The sequence below is a fragment of the Oncorhynchus gorbuscha genome, linkage group LG18, assembly GCF_021184085.1.
Source record: "Oncorhynchus gorbuscha isolate QuinsamMale2020 ecotype Even-year linkage group LG18, OgorEven_v1.0, whole genome shotgun sequence".
Classification (NCBI taxonomy): domain Eukaryota; kingdom Metazoa; phylum Chordata; class Actinopteri; order Salmoniformes; family Salmonidae; genus Oncorhynchus; species Oncorhynchus gorbuscha.
Genome location: NC_060190.1, coordinates 62,561,930 through 62,588,857, shown reverse-complemented (window position 1 = coordinate 62,588,857; position 26,928 = coordinate 62,561,930). Strand labels below are relative to the sequence as shown.

The following is a 26,928-nucleotide window of genomic DNA, read 5'->3' as shown; positions in this document are numbered from 1 at the left end:
GAACAGCTGGGAGCAGGAACGGAACGATAGAGAGAAGAGAGAGCGGGAGAGTGAGAGAGGGAGGGGGAGAGAGAGGGATAGAAAGAGGGAAAGAACCTAATAAGACCAGCAGAGGGAAACGAATAGAAGGGGAAGAACAGGGACAAGACATGATAATCAATGACAAAACATGACAACCTTCCCAACGGGTCTCGTAGCCCGTGAACACGCTATACCCCTTTGTGATAACTCTCAGTTCTGGACACAGAACCTTGCGAAAAACCGGCCAATCTTCAAGCCCGTAGTCCACTCCTAAAGTCTGGTCTGTATATTGTTCTCCTTCGGCTACGGTATAGAGTTTCACTCTACAGGCCTGGTAATCAACCTGATACCCCCATTGCTGTCCATTAGACATCAGCACTTGATCTTTCAGCGCAGTTGCGGGCGGTATCTGGGTTCTATACACACTTATAAACCGCTTTTTTGGCGCATCGTATATTGTGACTTTATACTGAGCCATTTCTCTATGTTTCAGCCGCGGTCCTGCTTCCATTGTTACAGTCATCACTGCTTTGCCACAGATCACAAAATCCATGTTTATTTTTAAGATCATGTTTAGTGTTCTAGGGTCGCATGTGTTGTTCTGTGCTTTATTTATAATGCGTCTGCCGCAAACACAATCCCCCCCGGACATTCCTGCTTCATAGACAACAACCCTAAGGGCAATAAAATAGGTGCGGTGTGGGGCCATCCTCTGAAATGTTCAAACACATCCCTCCCTACCAGGTTCCTACACATCAATCATCATGACAACTTCAAAGGAATAGATACAATATAGATATAAAATAACACACCCTCTAACACGTGACAACAGGAACAGGATGCACTTATATGGCCATAACCACGTAACACCTTCCCGCAAGGATGTCCTGGCCGGATGCCCATATTTGGGCATGTACGCGTCATCCGGACACAGGGTCATAATTTGACGCTCGCCGTCTACTTTATTCTCTCTGACTGAGATGGCCATAGCAGAACATTGATTTTGTTGTCACAGAACCATTTCTGTGTGGATCTTGAGGTATGTTTCGGGTCATTGTCTTCTTGGAAAGTCCACCTACGGCCAACTCCCAACCTTCTGGCAGAGGCAACCAGATTTTCAGCCAAAATTCCATGACACTTGGTGGAATTCATTATGCCATCAATCTTACCCAGTGCCCCTGGACCTCTGGAATTAAAACAGCCCCAAAACATCACTGACACCCTCCATATTTCACCATGGGTATGAGGTTCCTCTCCTGGTATGCATCTCTGTTTCGACATCAAACATGCCGATGCTGTATCTGACCAAAACGTTAAATTTTGGTCTCATCTGACCAGAGCACTTTCTTCCAGTCATAATTTAAATGACATTTGGCAAACTCCAAGCGCTTGCGTCTGTGTCTTGGGGTCAGAAAGGGCTTTCTTCTGGAAACCCTAACAAAGATCCTGTGGTTGTGGAGGTGGCGTCTGATGGTGCTTTTTGAAACCTGGTCACCCCAAGACACCACCAATGCCTGCAAATCTTTCACAGTGATACTTGGGGATTTTGTTGCTTCTCTCACCATCCTCCTCCCTATCCTGGGGGGCAAAATACATTTGCGTCCTCTATCCGTGAGGTTTTCAACTGTTCCATATCTTTTGAATTTTTAATGAATTGCCCTGACAGTGCTCAGTGGTATATTCAATTGTTTGTGGATCTTCTTGTAGCCATTAGTAGATTTATGAAGTTCTACGACCATCTGTCTCTTTTGAACTGCCAGTTCTTTTGTTTTCTTCATGGTGTTGGATGACAGCGGGATATTGCATGTGTTACCTCATTTTTATACCCTAGTGAAACAGGAAGTGATGTAATGGCTCAATACAGTTCCTTAAGACTTAGATTAACTTAAATAAGTGAAATTTAATTTATGGTTTAATTTTGGTAGATGTTATTTACAATAATCTTTAAGGGTGCTATTCAATTGTGAAACCTTGATTTGAGTTTAACATTTTGAGTTTAACTCTATAATTATGTTGTTTATATTTTTTAAAGTATTGTTTGTGCATTGCTAGTCAGGGGTGCCAGTAATTTTGGAGCCCAATCATTACCAACATAAATCAATAGCTGTAGAAATGCTTTGGCTTCTAGCAATGTTCTCACTTTTAATGCCTCCCAGTTTTCATTAAAGTTTGCTTTTCAACTCTATTATATTTTGTGTGATCTCTTCAGGCCTGTGAGAAGGACTCTCAGTGTGGAGGGGGGATGTGCTGTGCGGTCAGCTTATGGATCCGAAGCCCGAGGATGTGTGCCCCTATGGGACAGGAGCGAGACGAGTGCCACTGCTTGAGTCACAAGGTGCGCCAAGTTCTGTACATCATATCTCACTAGTCAATCGCTAATTGTGTCATTCAACTCATAGATTATGCATGTATGATCTACACATTGACACATCCAGCCCAAAGTGGGAGGTTTAAAAGTATTTAGTAGTCATCAAAGTAAAAAAAAATCTGGAAACTGACATATGCCATTTTCCCCTATTGTGGACAGCCCGCTAGCAATTTGAGTTCAACCAATTAGCTTCAGCCCCTTGCCATATGAGTGACATGCACATGATGGAAGGACAGAGAGAGGAAAAATCCTGGGCCCAAAGCATGTTGTACGTTTGAAATAACTGACCCATACTTCACTACTACTGTAGTTAATTATTGATATATATTTTTGTATTTTATTTAACCTTTATTTAACTAGGCAAGTCAGTTAAGAACAAATTCTTATTTACAATGACGGCCTACCGGGGAACACTGGGTTAGCCACCTTGGGGTGGCAGGTAGGCTAGTGGTTAGGGTATTGAGCCAGTAACCAAAAGGTTGCTAGATCAAATCCCTGAACTGACAAGGTAAACATATGTTGTTCTACTCATGAACAAGGTGGTTAATCCACTGTTTCTAGGCTGTCATTGTAAGTAAGAGTGTTGTTAACTGACTTGCCTAGTTAAATGAAGGTACAATTCAGAGATTCAATCCAGCAACCTTCCAGTTACTGTCCCAATGCTCTAACCACTAGGCTACCTGCCACCCCAACAAAGCAACAAAGTAGCATCTTAGCTTCCCAATAATTTGACGAGTTTGGGCATTTAGAGGTTAAAACAGAAAGTGCTATTTGCCACTCAATTAAACAAAGAAAGAAATAGCTTTCTCTGTTAATAACAGGGAGCAGGTCTCCAGAAATCCGACAGCTCTGAAATTGTGTAATTTTCTGGGTACATTTTACAGGGCATTTATTTAAAGCTCAAAGCTATAATTAGATTTGTCCGATGTTCGTTGACTCATATTAATCTCATTCTTTATTCATGGAAAACTGTGTTATTCAGATCTAGTTACATTTCAGACTAGTTTCTCAATATTCATAAGCTTGGCTTCTTAATGGAGCAATCTCCCAATGTCCCAAATATAGAGCGTACTCACAGATGGGGTGGGTATCTTCTGCAATTAATATAAATTCATTGGTCAAAGCTGACAGTATCTGACAGACCGTCAAATGTGTATCTCAATAAGTTGATCATCCGTTTATTAGGTCCAAGTAGTGTACCATAACATAATGTACAGAAATTGTTCTCTAGATAGAAAAACAAAAAATCTAACGAAGTTTCCTGTACAATGATGGTAAGCTGAGAGATGAGCTATGCCATAAATGAATCTGTGGTGCAGTTTGGGGAATGCGAACACAGCCTATTACAAAGCCGATAATCAGGTTTTACGAGCCAAACAGTCCCTCCCATGGTAATAGAACAGTATACAATTATGACATTGGCTTGTATAAGTCACACAGTTGTAGAGCCCTGCCATTTCAATGTAGGTATATTCAGACAATGGCACCATAAACCCTTTGCAATAACTCAAGACTTCATCCGAACTTACTCTCGGGATGAAATGTTATATTGCATTTTGAACATATTTCAGGTGTGCAAAACTGCGTCTGAGTAACTAACAGAGGCAAATGTGGGGTCAACAATATGGCCGTGTACATGCACAAATGTTCAAGAGGCACTTCTAAGCAAAACAAAGCAGCGGAGAGAGTTCTCCTGGGGCAGAGCTGTTGTATAAAAAAATGCCTGATCTGAAATGATACTGCATGAGAGAATTCACAGGTGAGAACGTTTCAGTCGTTCAGAAGCAACAGAGTCATGCTGGGAGTAGAGCGGAACAGGCATGTTGTGATGGTAATGGTTATGAATGCAGTGATGCCGGGCCAGGCCAGGGAGGGTGCACAGTAGGTACACTGTAGGTACACCGGGATGCTCTACCCAGAAACATCAGCTCAGCAGTTCCCACTCTATCCCACTTCCCCCTAGGGAAGTCAACCCGGGCTACAAAGATTAAGGACTCCAGTTAGCTGACAAATGTTCATTTACATGCCTGTAACTGAGACGAGGAGTGATCAGAATAATGACTCTATTATACACGGTTGGATTTTTTACATACTGAAAGGTGCATGCTGGCTAGTTAAAGTCTTATGAGAAGAATGAAGTGTGTAAGCAGAGGCAAACTGGACTCTTGCTACACTGCTTTTTCAGAAGCACAAACTGTCTAAAGCCGGCTAAATTCTCGGGGACATGATTGATGGTAGCATTTTACATTACAGTGCAGAATAAAGTGGTAATAACATGGTAATAGTATGGTAACAAGTTAGGTGATCACAATGAAAACATGATCTGCCCAGATATCCCGATTTGAGTATAATTATATTATTGTTTCAGGGTAATACAACCCCCACATGTTGAGCTATAGAGGAGGTAATGATACAACAAAATATGGTCAATTGTTCAGTTAGCGTTTGAGGATGAGTGGTAGAAAATAGGATGTGTCTATATTGTTATTGTATTGAAACACATAACGGATATTGTTCAGTTACCTGTATAACAGAATCAAATCAATACTAATCATTAATATGTTGTTTATTTACTCAGAAGTATAAACATTGCAAACATCTCTCTGCAGCACTGATGCTTTGCTTCTTTTAGAGTTCCGTTGTCCTTGTCCATAGAAAAAAACATGTCATTTGTCTTTTTTTACAGGGAATGTGCAAGGTATACATTTTTATCAACACATGTTATTAAAATCCAGGAAGAAAATGTATTTGCAAAAGACTGTAAAAGTTTGTTTTTGTCACCTTCTCCACACAAATAATTATATGAAGATTTTATGAAAGCTACAACATATTTGATTTTAAAAAGTTCAGAATAAAGAAATAAACAGCTTTAGAGAATGTACAGAATTGTCTTATGCACTTGTAACTGAATTGCCATAGGCCTACATTACTCAAATAATATCCCAATGAGATTCTTCAAATATGCAACATTATTAGTAGGCCTATTCGAAATACAGATTGGCAACATTTTGCACTTTCTGTAAGTGCAAATCACAAAATATGGCCAGCCTGTGTGGGAAAATTGGACAAGCATAGCAACAGAGTAATATCACCCAAGGCTTCAAAACCAACATGACAGTTCTGTTCTTTTTCCCTTGTCTAAAACAACAGTAGAACCTATCAGATGACACAGTATGGCTCCATAGACATAGGCGTCTGTGTGCTGAGACAACATGGGAAACTGGCTCTGAGGCGCGATCTCAGCTCCTTGTTGAATATGAAACAAATAATGGGATTCGCCCCCGCCTGAACGAACGTCATCCACACGGCTGCCGTCAGGTAGACCTGTGGAATTGTGCCTCCTTTGACAAACACTCGAATGTAGCAAGTAACAATGTACGGGGCCCAGAGGATAAGAAACGCCAGGGTTATCATGTAATACATTTTCCCTATGCGTTTCTCCATTTTAAATTCATCCAAGACAAGCAGCCTTCTGTTTCCATTATGCGAAGTTTGTCTGATTCCCACCAATGTTGGTGGTGTGGGACCACGTCCAAATCCTGCTATCCAATTGGCGGCTGCCTGCCCAGTTGCACCTGGCCCGTGAAAGGTCCAGTTTTGGCTTATTGCTGGGACAAGCTGAGCGGGTTTCATCTTCCGATGGTCGTACACGAAACACAACATTTTGATGTAAACAACGTGCGTTGTTCCCACGATGACAGCCAGCATCAACATGAAACCCAGGGTGTCATTTGCTTTCACATATCGGTGCTCAAAAATGCATTGTTCCTCTTCATGGATGAATTTGTAGGTGCCAACGTCAAATACAGGGGGGAAAGCCATAGCGACAGAGAGGGTCCAGACCATGCAAATCACTGCCACACATGTCCACAATGTCATTCGTTTGGAATAAAACCTGTGGTGTGCAATCGCCATGTATCTGGTTACACTGACGCAGAAGAGCATAAACGCTACATGAAAACAAAAAAGGACCGAGAGGAACGCGATAATTTTGCAACGTATAATGCTGTACGTCCAGATGGAACGGTTGTTGATTGATATCATCACAAACGGTAAACACACGGCAGACCGTATTACATCTGCCAAGCACAGATCAAGTAGAAAATAATACGGAGCCTTGTGAAGGGAGATGTCTTTCAGCACTAGCAGGGACAACGCCGCATTCCCGAAAAGGCTGATGCAAATGACCAGACCGAGCGAGGCCAGTTTCACCGCAGAGGCGGTGATGGCATAATTATGTAGCGTGGGACTGCTTTCCCCAAACTCGCTTGAATTTGCCATCTATGTAACCAAGCTATTGTCAAATGCGCGTGTATTCTATATCCCCACATCAAGTGGTCGTGCTTTCCCCGGTCGAAGTAGGCCTATCAATGATTGATAAAAATTGGCCAGCAAGAAATTATCCTGATGCACGATTATGTTACACTACCTCACGGTGAACAGCATCTAGGTTTTAACCGTTTTAGAATATCATTCATTATTCTCCTGGATTTGAAGCATTGCCTGATTTCAGAAGCGACTGAGATCCATCGAAATGTATTTTCTTGTTATCCTTCATCTCACAAGTTTCCGTTTTGAATATGAAATAGGCTACACCCATGTTCGTAGTTCCATTTTCTGCTGATAGCAAACATATTGCTCTGAAACATGCCGTCTTTGCACACACCATCTTAAATGGATCCGTTTAACTGCCAGACATTTCAAGAACACTTCCACCATTTCCACTGATGCTGAGGTTCTCGTTCGTCTTGAGGAATAAATAAACATAAATCGGAGGACAGGTCGTCATCATCTCTTCAGCACGCAATTAACAGGGTTGGGCAGACTATAGCCAAACCACTGTTCAGTCCACTCAATCGAAGGCATGGCGTACGAATACATCCAGCAATACAAACTAATGCATATCTGTAAACTACAACCGTTGGTTTGCATTTGAGGAAAAGCCTACAATTTACGTTTTCAAACGAGGTTGAATCGATTATGATAAGGTGGAGAGACACTGAACAGCACCGGCTAATGTCGAGATAGATTAAATTTAGGCTCATCCACGTCCTCGGATGAGAAACAGTTGTCCGATCTCCTGTGCGCTACATTAGTCTGCGGCGCTACATGGAATCATTCAATAATTAGATCCTGTCTCATGCATTCCCAAGGCATGATTTTCCATGTCTAGAAACGCTTGTCAAATTCAATCGTTTCCGAGTGCTCAGTTCCTTTTACACCGAGGCAGCTTTAAAGGCACAGTCATGTGTTTACAACCAACCTAACCTAAAATCCTCTCATTTGAAATATAAGTAATTGAGTCAATGCATAGACATACAGGTCATACAGGACAGCTGCATTATGAAGAATGCCACCACAGTAGCCTATATAAAGGGTTTCTTTTCCGGTTTCCACTGTTTTAGTCTTATATTTTCAAATTAAATCCCCTTTTGACTTGTCAATATGCAGGGTAGGCTTACACAATTTTGCCAACATGATTGGTTGGCACCACCAAGTATGCTAGGCCTATTACACTATATCCCCACGATTGTTTTTAACCAACCATAATATGACAATTTAATAGTTATAAGACAGAAGCCCACATATTACTATCACCAATTACATGTGATGTGTTAGATAAATATCTATCTTATTTAACAAACTGTATGCACATACTGTAATATGGCACGATATAGGATATTTGACTCCATTAAACATTAGCATGTCAATGGAGTTGATAACACAAATCTGGCAGCTGTGGTTCACTAGTGCCATCTGCAGCCTACTTGTGTGTGTGTGTGTGTGTGTGTGTGTGTGTGTGTGTGTGTGTGTGTGTGTGTGTGAGAGTGAGAGAGAGAGAGAGAGAGAGAGAGAGAGAGAGAGAGAGAGAGAGAGAGAGAGAGAGAGAGAGAGAGAGAGAGAGAGAGAGAGAGCAGAGAGAGAAAGCAGAGAGAGAGAGAGAGAGAGCAGAGAGAGAAAGCAGAGAGAGAGAGAGAGAGCAGAGAGAGAAAGCAGAGAGAGAGAGAGAGAGCAGAGAGAGAAAGTGGAGAGAGACAGGTCCATTAAAGGTCAATTTCCTTTAGCTCATAATTTGAAGGAAAATAGCCCTCTATCCTAAAAACCTAGATACAAAAGACTGAATAAGTCATGATCAATAAAGAGATAGGCAATAACTTGGTGAATGGCAGGTGACTCTGGATCACAGGGAGAATAAGACATCAAATGTATGGGCTATGCCCAGGAAGTAGTGTTTAGTCTTGCCTAATATGTTGGGCTGCTGGTGCTCATTTGATTTAATGTGATGTACATTGTCTGTCTGTGGATTTTGTACACTAGGGGAACTCTCACGTGGGGTTTTAGGTCACTGGTCACATGTACAGATATGTAGCCCATAGACCATATATAGTATATACAGTGCCTTCGGAAAGTATTCAAACCCTTCCACATTTTGCTACATTACAGCCTTATTCTAAAATTAATGAAATAGTTGTTTTCCTCATCAATCTACACACAATGACAATGGAAAAGCAGGTTTTTAGATTAAAAAACAAAAACAAATATATAATAAACATATCAAAACAAAATAATATCACATTTACATACAGTGGTGGAAAAAGTACCCAATTGTCATACTTCAGTAAAAGTAAAGATACCATAATAAAAAATGACTCAAGTAAATGTGAAAGTCAACAAGTAAAATACTACTTGAGTAAAAGTTTTAAAGTATTTGTTTTTTAAATATACTTAAGTATGAAAAGTAAAGGTAATTGTTAAAATATACTTAAGTATCAATATTAAAAGTAAAAATCATTTCACATTCATTATATTAAGTAAACCAGATGGCACACTTTTCTGTTTGATTTATTTACGGACAGCCAGGGGCTCACTCCTACACTCAGACATCATTTACAAACGAAGCATTTGTGTTTAGTGAGTCTGCCAGATAAGAGGCAGTTGGGATAATAATATAATAATATATGCCATTTAGCAGACGCTTTATGTTCTCTTAATAATTGCTTGAATTGGAATTTTCCTGTCCTGTCCTGCTAAGGATTCAAAATGTAACTAATACTTCTGGGTGTCGGGGAAAATGTATGGGATAAAAAATTATCAAAAATATAAATATAAATTGTAAAGCAAAGTACAGATACACCAAAAAACTAGTAGAAAGAAGAGGAAGGGAAGCGCTACTAAGGTACACAATAGTACATTTTGGTAGATAGAAGGTGCTCTTTGGTAAAAGGTACACCACTGTACAGTACCAGTCAAAAGTTTGGACACACCTACTCATTCAAGGGTTTTTCTTTAATTTGACTATTTTCTACATAGTAGAATAATAGTGAAGACATCAAAACAATGAAATAACACATATGGAATCATGTAGTAACCAAACAAGTGTTACATTTATTTTAGATTCTTCAAGGTAGCCACTTTTGTGTTGATGACAGCTTTGCACACACTTGGCATTCTCTCAACCAACTTCACCTGGAATGCTTTACCAACAGTGCTGAAGGAGTTCCCACATATGATGAGCTCTTGTTGGCTGTTTTTCCTTCACTCTGCAGTCCAACTCATCCAAAAACATCTCACTTGGGTTGAGGTCAGGTGATTGTGGAGGCCAGGTCATCTGATGCAGCACTCCATCACTCTCATTGGTCAAATAGCCCTATCACAGCCTGGAGGTGTGTTGGGTCATTGTCCTGGTGAAAAAAAATGACAGTCCCACTAAGTGCATACCAGATGGGATGGCGTATCGCTACAGAATGCTTTGGTAGCCATGCTGGTTAAGTGTGCCTTGAATTCTAAATAAATCACAGACATTGTCACCAGCAAAGCACCCCCACACCATCACCTCTCCTACTCCATGCTTCATGGTCGGAACCACACATGCGGAGATAATCCGTTCACCTACTCTGCGTCTCACAAAGAAAATGGAGGTTGGAACCAAAAATCTCACATTTGACCAAAGGACAGTTTTCCACTGGTCTAATGTCCATTGCTTGTGTATCTTGGCCCAATCAAGTCTCTTCTTCTTATTGGTGTCCTTTGGTAGTGTTTTTTTGCAGCAATTCGACCATGAAGGCCTGATTCACGCAGTCTCCTCTGAACAGTTGATGTTGAGATGTGTCTGTTACTTGAACTCTGTGAAGCATTGATTTGGGCTGCAAACTCAGGAGCAGTTAACTCTAATGAACTTATCCTCTGCAGCAGAGGTGATGGTTTATGCGACTGAAAAAATAAGCTGTTCTGGCCATAATATGGACTTGGTATTTTACCAAACAGGGCTTTCTTCTGTATACCACCTGCATTTTAAAGTGTATTTGCCCATATAAGGTCTGTTATGACCGAGTATACTTTTTAAAAGTATACTCGGTCATCAGTAGGGTAATTGGTATTTCTGAAAATAAATACGAAAATTTTGGGAGCCTTGACATTATGAAGAGGATCATTGTACCTGTAAGATTTATGGGAAATTGTTCAATTTAATTAGATCGGCTTTCATATTGTTAGTAATGGAATAAAGCTATCTTTATGCATTTGTTGTTTGTTGTCACTTATTAAGCTTCCTATGTATTCAATATTTTTTGTGATCCACTTAAAGGATTGCTTTAGATCTTAAGTTAATATTAACATTTTTCCTATTGCCATTATTATTTTTTTCCACATTCATTTTATATCCTGAGATTTTAGAGTATTCTACAAATATTTTTTACCAAAAGTAATCTCTGATCTCTTTCAACTGTCTTGTGCTTGTCTCCACCCCATCAGGTGTCTCCCATTTGTCTCCATTGTAATGATGTGCGCTGAGAGCTGGGAAGCAAGTTCACAGAGTGAGTATTTTAATAAATAAACGCAACATAATCTAAAACAAGAAACACGAACAACCCACAGACATGAAACTGAAACAGAAATAATGACGCCTGGGGAAGGAACCAAGGGGAGTGACATACAGTGGGGCAAAAAAAGTATTTATTTAGCCACCAATTGTGCAACTTCTCCCACTTAAAAAGATGAGAGAGGCCTGTAATGTTCATCATAGGTACACTTCAACTATGACAGACAAAATTAGGGAAAAAATCCAGAAAATCACATTGTAGGATTTTTCATGAATTTATTTGCAAATTATGGTGGAAAATAAGTATTTGGTCACCTACAAACAAGCAAGATTTCTGGCTCTCACAGACCTGTAACTTATTCTTTAAGAGGCTCCTCTGTCCTCCACTCGTTACCTGTATTAATGGCACCTTTTTGAACTTGTTATCAGTATAAAAGACACCTGCCCACAACCTCAAACAGTCACACTCCATACTCCACTATGGTCAAGACCAAAGAGCTGTCAAAGGACACCAGAAACAAAATTGTAGACCTGCACCAGGCTGGGAAGACTGAATCTGCAATAGGTAAGCAGCTTGGTTTGAAGAAATCAACTGTGGGAGTAATTATTAGGAAATGGAAGACATAAAAGACCACTGATAATCTCCCTCGATCTGGGGCTCCACGCAAGATCTCACCCCGTGGGTTCAAAATGATCACAAAAATGGTGAGCAAAAATCCCAGAACCACACGAGGGGACCTAGTGAATGACCTGCAGAGAGCTGGGACCAAAGTAACAAAGCCTACCATCAGTAACACACTACACCGCTGGGGACTCAAATCCTGCAGTGCCAGACGTGTCCCCCTGCTTAACTACTCAATTAGTCTTCAAATTAATTAATTATTTACTTTACCTCACGTTAGTCTCATTCCAAACGTCGTAAATTGTTGGTTATCTGCACAAACCCAGTCTTCACTATGAGTCATCCATACATCAATTGACTTAAATCATTTATTTATTACTAACTAAGTAATTCACATAAATGCATAAATAAACAAACGAGGTAAATGTGGTTACATAAAATTGGAGAATGTGCCCTAGTGGGCTAAACCGGCATGGCGGCTTGTTTGACAAAAGGGGAAGTGGGGGTCAACTAAGAAGTCACTACAGAGTGATAATTATAACAATTGAAATGCTAATCCTTTGCACATGAATGCTCACTCATCCGGGAACAATTGCAATCAATATATATATTTACACTCAGAGTGTCGTCTTGATCGCTGGTGACAAGTTGATTTATTTTGTAGAATTGTCCGTCTCTCTCCCTCTCGGTTTTGGTTAGAGGGGATTGTTCAGAGTGACATTCATTATAGAATGGATGTTTCGGCAGTTGTCTTTCTTCGCGTTCAATGATACCGAATTCCTAGCTGCAGACTAGTAATTAATATCAAAGACTTGTTCTTATTCTATCAGTATCGATAGTCTAAGAGTTTAAGAAATGGTCTACAACCTTTGTCCTCCTAATGGAGAAAAACATGGTCTGCAACCTTTAGCCATCTCGTAGCTGATCGAAAACCCGAGTGGGGTTTTTATTTGAAATGGCAGAAAAGGCTGTCCCAGGATGTCTGACCCTAACTGGGCTCAGGGGCGGTCCTCTGATTTAGTTCAAATCCAATTCCCTTTTTGAGTTTTCCTTCATTAAACAGTCCAAAATCACATTGTAAAATTGTGTAAACAGTATCATACTCACTCATTCATCTTATACAACAATTATATGTCAACCCTATATCTAGGTCTATTATATAAACATCATTATGGTAATGTGGCCACACCGTCTCCCATGAGCTTCCCAAGTTGTGACAAACGGACCAGTTCCGGAACATGAAATTTGTTCGTACCTCAAGTTCTGTGAGGTGGAAGGATTTCCTTTGTCCTCTATGAAAATGTACTCTCTCTATACTATGTGGCAGGGTCTTCTCAGGAATTTACGACCTCTGACCACAGCAGCCTAGTTGAAGGAGGCAAGGGGGAGGCAGGAAGAGGGGGATGGCGTTGCTATACCTAAAGAGGCCAACGTCATGACATGACTAATCAAATGACCTGTGAAGTCAGTTATACATGGGATGGAAATTAAGCATACGTTTCAGACTGGGCTAGTAGACAGTGTGCCAAACTAGCGTGACACAGCAGTGAAATGGCTATTAGAAAACATCCTGCTGCAGTGTGATACAAGCACAAGAGTCCAGTTGTAGAGACTACAGCAGATTGAGCCTGTGAACGGACAGGTCAGTAACTCATCAAATGTGATACAATATTGTGTACAACAATACATTTGTAGATATATATATGCACAGTATGTTTGTCATGTTTGTGTACGGTTCTCTTGACTTAAGATTGGTTGTTAACCTGTAGTGACACCCCATCCCGTGAACGGGACCGTTGTCATCATCTGACACGAATTAGCATAACGCAACGGACATAATTCTTCCTAGAAAATCTTCCTATTCATGAAAATCACAAGTGAAATATATTGGAACACAGCTTAGCCTTTTGTTAATCACCCTGTCATCTCAGATTTTCAAAATATGCTTTACAGCCAACGCTAGACAAACATTTGTGTAAGTTTCTCATAGCCTAGCATAGCATTATGCCTTGCTAGCAGCAGGCAACCTTGTCACGGAAATCAGAAAAGCAATCAAATTAAATCGTTTATCTTTGATGAACTTCAGATGTTTTCACTCACGAGACTCCCAGGTAGACAGCCAAAGTAAATTTTTCCCAAAATATTATTTTTGTAGGCGAAATAGCTCCTTTTGTTCTTCACCGTTGGCTGAGAAATCGCCTGGATATTGCGGTCACCACAACTCCGAAAAATATTCCAAATTAGCTCCATAATATCGACAGAAACATGGCAAACGTTGTTTAGAATCCAGCCTCAAGGTGTTTTTCTAATATCTAATATATCCTTCTGGACAATTTGTTTTTCACTAGGACAGATTGGAGTAATGGCTACCTCTATATTTTACGAGAATCTCTCTCGGAGCCACGATATGACCACTTACGCAATGTGGCCGCCTATGGCTATTCTTCAACAGAAATGCGTAAAACTACGTCACAATTCTGTAGACACCTTGGGGAATACGTAGAAAGCGCAAACTCGTTGATGGTACATTCACAGCTGAATAGGGAGTCATTGGAATGCAGAGCTTTCAAAACCTGGGGCACTTCCGGATTGGATTTTTCTCAGGCTTTTGCCTGCAACATCAGTTCTGTTATACTCACAGACAATATCTTTACAGGTTTGGAAACGTTAGATAGTTTTCTATCCAGAGCTGTCAATTATATGCATATTTTAGCATCTTTACCTGACAAAATATCCCGTTTAAAAAGGGAATGTTTTTTTTCAAAAATGAAAATACTGCTCCCTAACACCAATTAAGGGACAACTTGTCACATTGTCCAGTGTTTGTGTTATGATAATGTTTTATGATAATGTTATGATGATGTTTTCTGTCCAGATAAAGATGGTGATACAGCATTGAAAAATACCTACCATAGACCAAATATCTTGTTGTTTTCCAGTCCAACAGGAGTGCATCCTTCAGGCAATCCAGTGCATGGACATCTCGTGCCAGTGTGATCCGAGCACAAGCATCCAGTTGTGGAGACTACAGCACAACGAGCCTGTGGACGGACAGGGCAGTAACTTATCAAATATGATACAACTTTGTGTAAAACATTGAATTTGTAGATGCATCGAAATGTTGACTTTATATCCCCTTTTGCCCATGTTTTAGAGATGAGGCGTGAGATGAAGGACATCAGGCTCACCCCACGAGAAGCAGTGCATGATCAACGCCACCCTCAGCAAGGAGATCTGCTAGAAGTGATGAATCTTCTCTCTCTCTCTCTCTTTCATTCTGTCTCTCTCTTGCTCTTTCTCTAGTTAAGCAGTCCAGATTATTCTTTGTAGGGTGTGTCCTATCCAACTCTACTTACTTCTTATTTGGAGTTCAATGGAAGCATTGAAGTTCCAAGCATGAGGGATGGTGTCGGGATAGCAGGTAGCCATTTGCTTTGATGTTGCTTTTTTATTTATTTATTTTACCTTTATTTAACCAGGTAGGCAAGTTGAGAACAAGTTCTCATTTACAATTGTGACCTTTGCTTTGTTGGTGGCAGTTCATTTGAAATATTGTCAGTTCAATTTAAATGTTGTCAGCTAATCATTCCACAAACTGGCTGGCTAGTGAGCTGACAGACTAACATGCTGTGCAGAGATTAACTATTACTTTAGTTGGCTGCTTTTACCAAAACTTTAATGTAATATAACCTATTCTAGGAGCCTATTGTTTGTGTATGAAATGTATTTATTGTTCACTTGTTTTTCAACAATGTCAGGTACAGGCAGTGATGCCTGGGGCCTTCAGCAAGTAAGACACAGGTAAGAAATTATTTGAACATCACAGATATAAATTCCCACTGTTTCCATTATACAGTTAACTACATTACTTTAGTTGGCTGCCTTGATCAAAACTTGAATGTAATATAACCTATTATGGGAGCCTAGTGTGTGTGTGTATGAACTATGTTGAATATTTTTGGATCATTGCCTTCCCTAAAAACAGGTACTGACAGGAGGCGTGACGAGAATGCTGATCCAGTGCCCCATCCCCAAAACTGATTGGAATAAAAGCTCAAGGTAAGATAAAAACTGATGTGTGCAAAAACTATTTAGATTATATTTACAGACGTTCACTGTTGCAGTGCCAACTTTGGGAGCATGTGGTCCTAAAAAACTCTTCTAGTACAGCAATTTGAGTCTGCCTGAGGTCGTCACGATGGATGGGGATGGTGATGGTGGCTTTGGTGGTCCCCACAACGAAGAAGAAAGTGTCCCTTCCAGGGATGTGGAGCTGCCCTTGGACCTGGTGCCGCACTTTACAGACAACAGCCCATCCAACAACTGTGATCTGAGGACCCTTTTTAGCATCAACGGATTACAGCCTTGAGTCTTCTTGGGTATGATGCTACAAACTTGGCACACCTGCATTTGGGAAGTTTTTTTTCCCATTCCTCTCTGCAGATTCTCTCAGATTCTCTCCAGAGATTTTCGATTGGGTTCAAGTCTGGGCTCTCGCTGGGCCTGTCCCCGAAGCCACTCCTGTGTTGTCTTGGCTGTGTGGTTAGGATCAATGTCCTGTTGGAAGGTGAACCTTTGCTCCAGTTTGAGGTTCTGAGCACTCTGGAGCAGATTTTCATCAAGGATCTCTCTGTAATTTGCTCTGTTCATCTTTGCCTTGATCCTGACTAGTCTCCAAGTCCCTACCACTGAAAAACATCCCCACAGCATGATGATGCCACCACCATGCTTCACTGTAAGGATGGTGCCAGCTTTCCTCCAGACGTGAAGCTTGGTTTTCAGGCCAAAGAGTTCAGTCTTAGTTTCATCAGACCAGAAAATCTTGTTTTTCATTGCCTGAGAGTCTTTAAGAGCCTTTTGGCAAACTCCAAGCGGGCTGTCATGTGCCTTTTACTGAGGAGTGGCTTCTGTCTGGCCACTCTACCACAAAGGCCTGATTGGTGGAGTGCTGCAGAGATGGTTGTCCTTCTGAAGGTTCTCCCATCTCCACAGAGGAACTCAAGAGCTCTGTTAGAGTGACCATTGGGTTCTTGGTCACCTCCCTGTGATGGAGGCCACTGTGTTCTTGGGGACATTCAATGCTGCAGACATTTTTTGGTACCCTTCCCCAGATCTGTGCCTCGGGACAATACCTTCGACCCCATGGCTTGGTTTTTGCTCTGACATGCACTGTCAACTGTCGGACCTTACATAGACAGGTGTGTACCTTTCCAAATCATGTCCAATCAATTTAATATACCTCAGGTGGACTCCAATGAAGGATGATGATCTCAAGGATGATGAATGGAAACAGGATACACCTGAGCTCAATTTTGAGTCTCATAGCAAAGGGTCTAAATTTTTATGTAGTGGTTCTGTTTTTTTGCAAACAAAAAATCTAAAAACCTGCTTTCGCTTTGTCATTATGAGGTATTGTGTGTAGATTGCTGAAAAAAAAATATTGAATCCATTTTAGAATAAGGCTGTAACGTAACAACATTTGTAAAATGTCAAGGGGTCTGAATACTTTCCGAAGGCACTGTATGATGACACTGGTAATAGGTCAGTTGTTGTAGCCTATTACTTGTGAGGCACATCAGAGCATAAATTTAAATAAATTGTTTTTTTTATTTCACTGGACTAATGGTAATGTCTCAGCGGAGACATCTACCACAATAAGGTTAGGCCTATCTATTTCCTGTTCCTTAATTGTTTGAAACCTGGGCATTTGACTTCATATTATGAGGTATTAGCCTGCGAGTTGAAGTGGAGAAGCGAGTTTAATGATTTCTAACAGTGAAGAAAACAACAGCGGTGTAGTGCTGATCATTGTCTCTGAATGCACTGAAACTGTCTTTAAGGCCTTCGATTAGATCAATGCAATTAAATAACTTGGCAAATGCTCCAACAACCTCTTCTACACACAGTCTCAGTAAGCTTTGTTTGGCCATTTTACTTGAGTCTTAGCTAGCTAGCTAACTGTGAGTAGCCTACACAGTGTAGCCTATTACACAGAGATAGCTACTGTTTACTGTACATTGTATTAGTACGAAGTGACTGAACCTGCCCATTTATTTAGACATTGATAAGCTGATTAGTTTTTTTTTGTCCAATTCGTTTTTTTGGAGGGTTTTTCCCGGTAAATTAACAAGCATAACACTAATTCATTACATAGGCCTAAATAAAATATATTTTATGGACATCACTAGATTGTATGTAAGAGTGTCCTGTCAAGTCAAATGTATTATTATTGTCAATATATATCCCTTTTGTTTTCCTACACCCTCACTACTGCTTGCTATGAATTCCATCTGATGGTGTATGCATGTTTAGGCCAGTGCTTCACTTGGACTGAAATAGTTGCCGGTCCTCATTTTGTGTCCCGGTACAATTTATATTTAGGTGCATAAACTCCTCAATTATTTTGAGCTAATATTATATAGGAAGTGCAGGAACTCAAGCAGAAGAAAATGTAATGTGCCAGGACTCAGTTCCGATGAGCTCCTGCCCAAGTCAAGTAGGCTACTGTGCTTAGATACAAATACAAATAATGTCCCGTTTGGAACACTGACAAGTAGCGCAAAAAAATATATACTTTTTTCAAACTTTTTTTTATTGAAATAGATAAATGAATCTGTCAACTGAGTCAGAAAATCAGATTTAAGATTAATATTATTTTCAGAATTTTGCACTCAAAGTCACCCTTTTTAATAGAAAAATAACACAATTTGTCCACAACAATGGTTTAACCACATCAGCAGACCGCTTTTCAGTTCTGGGAAAATCTAAGAAATTTTTATTTTTTAGTTCAGTTACCCTTTAATTGAACTGGGCAGGCACCTAGCACTGTTTGGTGTTTCTGTGGTGCACATTAGATGGAGTTTGCAAAACAAATGGCCACTGGATTGATGCAAATAATCATGACATCATTCTGCCAGGTTGGCTACTTAGTAGCTAGTTATTTTAACATTTTTAGGAAAGCCTTTCCATCTACCACAATAAGGTTAGGCCTATCTATTTCCTGTTCCTTAATTGTTTGAAACCTGGGCATTTGACTTCATATTATGAGGTATGTCTTACCTTGCTTCAAAGTACCAAAATCCTACCCCAAAAAACATGGAAGCAATTATTTTATAAAGACTTCCTCATATGCACTCTCCTGTTCTATGGGATTTCAAACCAACTTTATTTCATTGTCTAGCAGCCAAAGGCATTACCCTAGTCATATTAGCAACCCATGACAGTTGTTACATCTTTAGATCCTCCCTGTAATGGTTATTTCCATCTCTGTCCATGAAACCGCCTTGCGCATTCTATAACTGTGTTTTCCAGCAAATTGCTGTGTGCCCATTTCTGCGCTTAAAATATGAAGAAATAATAGTTTATCAACATATTAAGCTAAACATTCTGATGTATCCATCAGCCCTACTAATTGATACTGTGTACCTCCACTATAGCCTAATTTGCTACGCATTGTGGGAATTAAGTGAGTATATGCAATGCCCACAAAAAAGTGGGTATTTGGTGTATACCCTCCACTACACCACTGATTGCAGGAAATACTGTCAGCAGATGCACTTCCCTCTCACGCACCAGAGCCTGTAGGAATCAGAGTAGACATTTGAACCGGGCTGAACGCTTCGATTTATTCGAGTTTTTGGGGGGGGCTGATAATATTGGTTCCCCCCACTCTTTCCCTATTCCCCTTGTATTCTGCGTTAAAGTGCACCGATTTTCACCCACACAGTAGGGGGCAGCATGCACCCCTAACGTATGTTTGCAGACCGCCATTGTGTCATATGAGAAACATAAGTTATACCATAGAAGAAGAAGACTTCGCTGTCTACTGCTCTGTGTGGGTACTTGCTCCGTCGGGGTGAACACGAAAGAGGCAATTCGGTTCAAGGAGCTACACCGAGCCTTTTCACAAAAATACTTTGATTTTGTACACAGAAAAATGGCGGTTCCTGCAGGTGCAAATGTGCAGATGAACACAGAAACAAAGAACGACCTTTCAAATCCATCTGAAAATGACATTCACTTTGACGAAAAAGAATTGGAAAACATCACAAATCACGTCGAAGATGGCACAACACTGCCCCTCCACTCTCCGTGGACATTTTGGCTTGACAGGTAACACAAATACGAATGATTACCTAAATGTAGCTAACGTTAGCTAGCAACACTCATCTTAACGTTTAGTACAACGCACATCGTGTTTTAGATACGGAGTAAGACTTACTTAAAGACAGCCGACAACATCGATGTCGGCCTTACACAACTGTTATAGCTAGAAGAAACGAGGGTCTTCCAGATACTGCTAACTACGTTAGATCGCTTGTTCCCGCCCAACTAATTTACCGGTATGCTATCTTTACCAGCGTGAACGTTTACCTATGATATGTTTGAACAACTATAATGTATTACTAGTGCATTTTCTAGCTAACTATCCAAGAAGTTGTGACGCTAACTTATAGGATTCCTGGCTACCTTGTCTGCTGCTTCCGCCAGTTGTGACAACGCTGCAACATTGTTGCAAGCTGAGTCAGATTCAGGCTACATTCTGGCTACATTCTATCTAGTCTCCCGTTATCAGACGTGATCACATCGTATTCTGCGGTCGATAGCACGAAGCCACAGTCTTGCTTTGAGAAGGCTACTTTGAGTAACATCTCTTGACTTCAGGTCAATTTATTGTAAAAGTCAACTGTCCAATTGACATTTTAATTGAAGTTCAGCAGATGGCCTAACCAAAACATTTGCATAATTGCAATCCCAATTTAGTGAGAATGTTTTGTCAAGTTCATAGACTGGGATCTACAATTGTGTGCCCATTTTATTTCGATATTTTTAGTATTCAATAAGGAATTATATATATATATATATATAATCACACTATTTTCGTAAGCAAGCGTTTCACTGTAAGGTCTGTTGTATACCTGTTGTATTCAGTGCATGTGACTAATAACATTTGATTAGATTTACTTCATTGACCTCCTGATCACATCACTGAATTTGTCATGACTAGATATGGTTCAGTGCTAATGTTGGTTATGCAGCTCCAACATGCCTAAGAAATGTATTACTTTGATACAGGCTTTGACACACATCTGTCTTTGGGAATGAGCTTGGTTTTCAAGAAGCAGCTTGTTTGTGTTTCTCTTTTAGATCATTGCCAGGGACAACAGCAGCAGAGTGCGAATCCAATCTGAAAAAGATCTACACAGTACAAACTGTTCAGGTGATTTAATGTGGAGAAATTATGGATAACGTTGTAAATGACCTGTACAAGCTATCTACTCAGATCCTGGTTTGGCCAGTGTAGGTCATCATTGTAAATAGTAATGTGTTCTTAAATGATTTGCCTAGTTAAAATCTTTTTACAAAATCCATAGGTTGACTTTATTTTAACTAACTACCATATCATACTAAGAGATCAGCAAGGCAGTCTTTTCATTGGATTGAGAGAAATAGATTTTCAGTAAGCTGTTGTTAATTATGCATCGATTTGTCTCTACTGATTTTCTCTGAGTAGAGTTTCTGGAGTGTATACAACAACATCCCTCCTGTGACTACACTGCCTCTAAGATGTAGTTATCACTTAATGCATGGAGAGAGGAGGCCCCTATGGTAAGTCCACTAACTTCATGGAAAATAGTTATACCAAAATTAAATAAATGAAGGCTTTAGATTGTGGTTTCAATGGAAGGTTCCTTAGAAATTTTGTTACGTAACCTCTTTCATGACTTAAGTGGCACAAACTAGAATCCTTTTGGTAAATTATTATGATTTCCTAGTTTTTGCTGCCTGAGACAAGAGTTTTTGGTTGAAACCTCATATGTTAGTGTCAGCCTAAATGCTGAGCTCAAATGTTACTGAGTCTTAATTCTTTAATCTCCAACAGGGAAGAAGAAAGTAATGCTAAAGGTGGAGTCTGGAAGATGAAAGTACCAAAAGAAAGCACTGTATGTTTTAAGAACCTTCCCTCATCCTTAATACATCTCGAATGAATGCAATATTACTCACTCACTGAGTTGGTTCTATAAAACACTTTTTAAAAATATTTTCACTCTCAGTCTGCTGTTTGGAAGGAGTTGTTACTTGCCACGATTGGAGAGCAGTTTGCTGATTATTGTGCTTCAGGTGAGTCCCTACTTTCAAGTCAGTACATGATGTTGAATCTAGTGCTTGAGGGGTTGAGTGATTTGTAGAATTACAACGCGAGGACTCCATCATGGCCAGACACTATGGGGCCTATTTTAGTTGTATTCCTACTAAACTTTCTTAAGTTAGAAAATTAACCAAATGATTGTTACGTTATCCCAAGCTGATTCACCCTCTGGCACTAATAATAGAATATGATGTGAATATATGAGGTAGTGGAAACATGTACCATTTATATGTACTGATTTCTATCTTTCATTTTCCTTTGTCTTTACAGAGGATGAAGTGGTTGGTGTAAGCGTTAGTATTCGAGATCGAGACGATGTTGTTCAAGTCTGGAACGGAAATGCATCTCTTGCTAGTGAAGCAAATATCTTAGGGAAAGTCTATGAACTCCTTCCGCACATAACTTTTAAAGCAGTATTTTATAAATGTGAGTATGGTCTTTTGTTTTCGTCATTTATTTTAAAATGCATTGTTTTGAATGATTTATTACCCAGCTGAGGGCGGGCGGGCTGTGAATACTTTGGCTGCTGTGACGCTCTGCGAAATTATACTATGTCTCTATTTTTGAGTCTTGACTGACATTGTAGTTATACAAAATATGAATAATGTTATCCGTATGTAGTTTTTTTTCAAGCTCATTGAAATTGAAAGACGTACAAAAAGGTTGAGGCTTTACCATGCCTGCATATCTATTCCAATTTATTCACTTACGGAAACACAACATCCCCATCAGCAAAGATGATTGAAAAATGTACTATACTACTAGCATACATACAAAGCAAAAGCGAGAACCGTCAGTTGCCGATGTTGAAAGTTGCTACCAAACCTGACTTTCTACTGGTGGTATTGACTATTTATATACTTAACCTAACTGATGGGCATTCGTTAATTTAAAGTAGCAGACGCATATAAAATCTTGCTATCTATTGAGCTAGAATCCATTAGGATTTTCACACGCTTTTGGTTAGTTTCACCACTCTGTCTGCCCGCTCTCCATCTACATGCCCCCGGTGAGTTTTAGGCATTTTTTAAATCCAAGATAAAATATTAGCTATGTATGTGAAGTAAAGGGTTTACATTAAATATTACTGTTTTCGTCTTTCAGCTCACAGAGAACATCATGCCTTTGAAGGAGGGCGTTCACGACATTAGCCTCTGCACTTTTTGATAAAGCTCTATTCTCGCCTGGATTTAACCTTCTCTCCTGAACTTAATCCAAAATATAATTTTGCATACTGTACATCGAACCGAGGAAACGTCATAGAATGTTATTGATATATATTTTTATAGATTCAAATGGCTGAGTTTCAGTCTGATGCCTTTTATTGTTTTTTTTTGTTTGTTCTGGAAACACAATTCTGAAGAGATTCTATCTTTAATGTACTGGTAGGTCTTTTTTAATTTAGTCTGTCATTTAAAAAAAAAGGTCCTTTAGTCTTCATTCATGTAATTTCTGTAAATGTGCTGTTTCTTCTTTAGAATGATAATGCGCGCTATCGCTGCACTGTCACTGCTCTGCCACTGCTCTGCTCTCTTGGCATGCCATGGACCTCACAAGCGAGCATTGATCCCTACTGTATCTATGGCACACCACTGACCCACAGTTCACTGGTTTTCACTACATATTCCCTTAGAGTGATGTTGCTTGTTTATACAATGTATGTTTTTAGCTGTCTTGGAATTATGAACAGCTTGTTCCATATATACTTTGACTCATTTGTGAAAAATTTAGTGTTCTAAAAGTTGTAGTATTTGTAACTGTTGGCAGACAGTGCTTTTTGGCACACACTCATGTCTCACCAATATTAACATCAGCATTGAAGTTAGAGACATTGACTCAAATGCTACAGGTAGCAATGAGCGAAGTCCCCAGACATTCTTACACATTATGATTATACCTTGATTGCAGAGCTGTTAATATGCAATAGGTATGAACAGTGTTATACTGGTGTATTTTTATTTTGTATCAGAAAAAATTTAACTTTAAAAGGATCAAATATTAACAAAGTACTGTATATATAGTACATTTACACATTTCTAAAAGTGTGGTAAATGCATTCTTTGGAAGTGTTTGGGTGAATATAATAATAGGATAAGTTACCATTCACCTTATTGAAACTCAGCCCAAAATATAAACAAATATCACATGCTGCTGTCACATCACTGTCACCAGAACACTTGTGCTGCTAATATACACTATATATGCAAAAGTATTTGGACACCCTTTCAAATTTGTGGATACGGCTGTTTCAGCCACACCTGTTGCTGACAGGTGTATAAAATCGAGCACACAGCCATGCAATCGCCATAGACAAACATTGGCAGTAGAATGGCCTTACTTAGTGACTTTCAACATGGCACTGTGACAGGAAGCAGAAAGTAAGTTTGTCAAATTTCTGCCCTTCTAGAGCTGCCCCGGTCAACTGTAAGTGCTGTTATTGTAAAATTGCAACGTCTAGGAGAAACAATGGCTCAGCCGTGAAGTGGTAGGCAACACAAGCTCACAGAACGGGACCGCTGATGCACGTACAAATAGTCTGTCCTCGGGTGCAACACTCACTACCGGGTTCCAAACTGCCTCTGGAAGCAACATTGGCACAATAACTGCTCATTGGTTGCTTCATGTATTGGGTTTCCATGGCCGAGCAGACTCACCCAAGCCTAAGATGAACATGCTCAATAAGTGTTGGCTGGAGTGGTGTAAAACTCGCCGCCATTGGACTCTGGAGCAGTGGTAATGTGTTCTCTGGTGTGATGAATCACGCTTCACCATCTGGCAGTCTTGACGGACGAATCTGGGTTTGGCGGGTGCCTGAATGCTAGTGCCAACTGTGAAGGAGGAATAATGGCCTGGGGATGTTTTTCGTGGTGCTGGCTAAGCCCCTTTTTTCCAGTGAAGGGAAATCTTAACGCTACAGCATACAGTACAATGACATTCTAGATGATTCTGTGTTTCCGACTGGCAACAGTTTGGGGAAGGCCCTTTCCTGTTTCAGCATGACAATGCCTCCGTGCACAAAGTGAGGTCCATACAGAAATGTTTTGTTGAGTTCAATGTGAAAAAGCTTGACTTGATTGCTTAGAGCCCTGACCTCAACCCCATCAAACTCCTTTGGGATGAATTGGAATGCCGCCAGGCCTAATCGCCCAACATCAGTAATGCTCTTGTGACTGATTGGAAGCAAGTCCCCGCAGTAATGTTCTAACATCTATTGGAAAGCCTTCCCAGAAGAGTGGAGGCTGTTATAGCAGCAAAGGGGGGACCAACTCTATTTTAATGACCATGATTTTGGAATGAGATGTTCCACAAGCAGGTGTCTATATACTTTTGGTCATGTAGTGTGTAACCTCTTATTTCTGTTTTTAATCCCATTATCTCAAAGTGAGCTGTACTGATCACATTTTACATTAGAATTGTGCCTTCCGCTGCCCAAGGTCTCAGTTGTAGAATTTGGTAAAAAAAATATATGCAACTTGGTCCTATATTTGTGAGTTTTGTTGCATTTGTTATTCGAGGGTTACTGAAAAATAAAATATTTTTAATTTGTGGGAATATTCTGATGCTTTGGTCTTGGCCGCACTATCTCCACCTACTGGTGACTTTTTGTTGTATATTTCACTTGCATTTCTGCTGCAAGTCACTTAATACAGAGTGCTACTGATACTCTGCTCAGTATCATCACCCCTGAAATGAAAAAATAAATAACTAACTTTCTGTGTCCTTTGCCACATAGTAAAAGTGTTTATTTGCTAAGTCCTATGCTTGTCTATATTTGTTCACACACTGCAAGCTCTGGTTCGATCAACCTTGGCAGTTAATAAGTAAAATGTGAATATTATCCCAACAGGATGCCTGGTTTTAAAATGTAGGTGTGTGTTGTCAATTTCCAGGCTTTGTGTTTTTTTGCTTACAAATACAGTATGGACAGATGGGTGAAATGTCCTCAGAAGTCATTATCTGTGAGCCTCCCCAGAAATGGTTTCCTTTCATTACATGTAGAACGTTAGTCATGTATTGTTCCTCTGTTGCTCATCATGCCCTCAGCAGCAGGGGAGAACATCATGAAATCCACCCCCTTTGGAAATTCAGAGTAGATTATTTTCATCTGCTTAATTACCTAATTAACAGAAAGCTAATTACTTTGTTGTGTGCATGAGTGCATATGGAGAGGGTGTTACATAATTGATAGTAATCCTCAATTAATTTGTTTTAAAGCAGCACTCTATCAAGTCAAGGCCTAATCCACAGCATATCGGCAACATCAAACCAACAATATGTAAAAACAATTCATACAAAAACACTTTTGTTAGACACCATTGAGCTTAATATGCCCCATATTCAACTGCAGATACATTTAGCTGACTTTGTAATGTGTGTTGTATTGTCTTTTAATGGATCAACATTTTTAATTGGAAGTTCACCTAGAGAATTATATTTTTTGAGTACATTGTATGATTACAACTTTGATGCAAATTGAGAGGGGTGCTGTTGTTACTATAAAGGCCCACTATCAAAATAAAGTCGCACACTCCATATATAAACTCCCAGTAATTTAATGGGTATTTACCAACATTTCGGCATCACTGTGCCTTCTTCAGGTTAATGTCATGAATACTTGAATACCAGACATTACACTGAGGACGGCACAGAGATGCCGAAACGTAGTGGAGAGGGTAGTAAGTTTTAAGTTCCTCGGCGTACACATCACAGACAAACTGAATTGGTCCACCCACACAGACCGCATCGTGAAGAAGGCGCAGCAGCGCCTCTTCAACCTCAGGACGCTGAAGAAATTTGGCTTGTCACCAAAAGCACTCACAAACTTCTACAGATGCACAATCGAGAGCATCCTGTCGGGCTGTATCACCGCCTGGTACGGCAACTGCTCCGCCCACAACCGTAAGGCTCTCCAGAGGGTAGTGAGGTCTGCACAACGCATCACTGGGGGC

At 40.0% G+C, this 26,928-nt stretch overlaps 2 protein-coding genes across 3 annotated transcripts; one reads left to right on the top strand and one right to left on the bottom strand.

Moving 5' to 3' along the window:
- Positions 1-3,551: 3,551 nt before the first annotated feature.
- LOC124003237 (probable G-protein coupled receptor 173) lies at positions 3,552-7,590 on the bottom strand. The gene has a single exon (XM_046311330.1). The coding sequence runs from the start codon at positions 6,668-6,670 to the stop codon at positions 5,549-5,551; it is 1,122 nt and encodes a 373-aa protein (XP_046167286.1). The 5' UTR covers positions 6,671-7,590; the 3' UTR covers positions 3,552-5,548.
- A 7,227-nt stretch (positions 7,591-14,817) lies between these two features.
- On the top strand, positions 14,818-24,291 carry LOC124003238 (eukaryotic translation initiation factor 4E type 3-like). Of its 2 annotated transcripts, XM_046311332.1 has the most exons (9): positions 14,818-15,072; positions 15,588-15,630; positions 15,815-15,888; positions 20,977-21,049; positions 21,344-21,438; positions 21,713-21,773; positions 21,885-21,951; positions 22,250-22,405; positions 23,084-24,291. In XM_046311332.1, the coding sequence occupies exons 3-9, from the start codon at positions 15,839-15,841 to the stop codon at positions 23,128-23,130; spliced, it is 549 nt and encodes a 182-aa protein (XP_046167288.1). In that variant the 5' UTR covers positions 14,818-15,072; positions 15,588-15,630; positions 15,815-15,838; the 3' UTR covers positions 23,131-24,291. The 2 variants fall into 2 exon arrangements, with proteins under 2 accessions (XP_046167288.1, XP_046167287.1); XM_046311331.1 differs by lacking the exons at positions 14,818-15,072; positions 15,588-15,630; positions 15,815-15,888 and adding an exon at positions 19,637-19,941.
- The last annotated feature ends 2,637 nt before the right edge of the window (positions 24,292-26,928 follow it).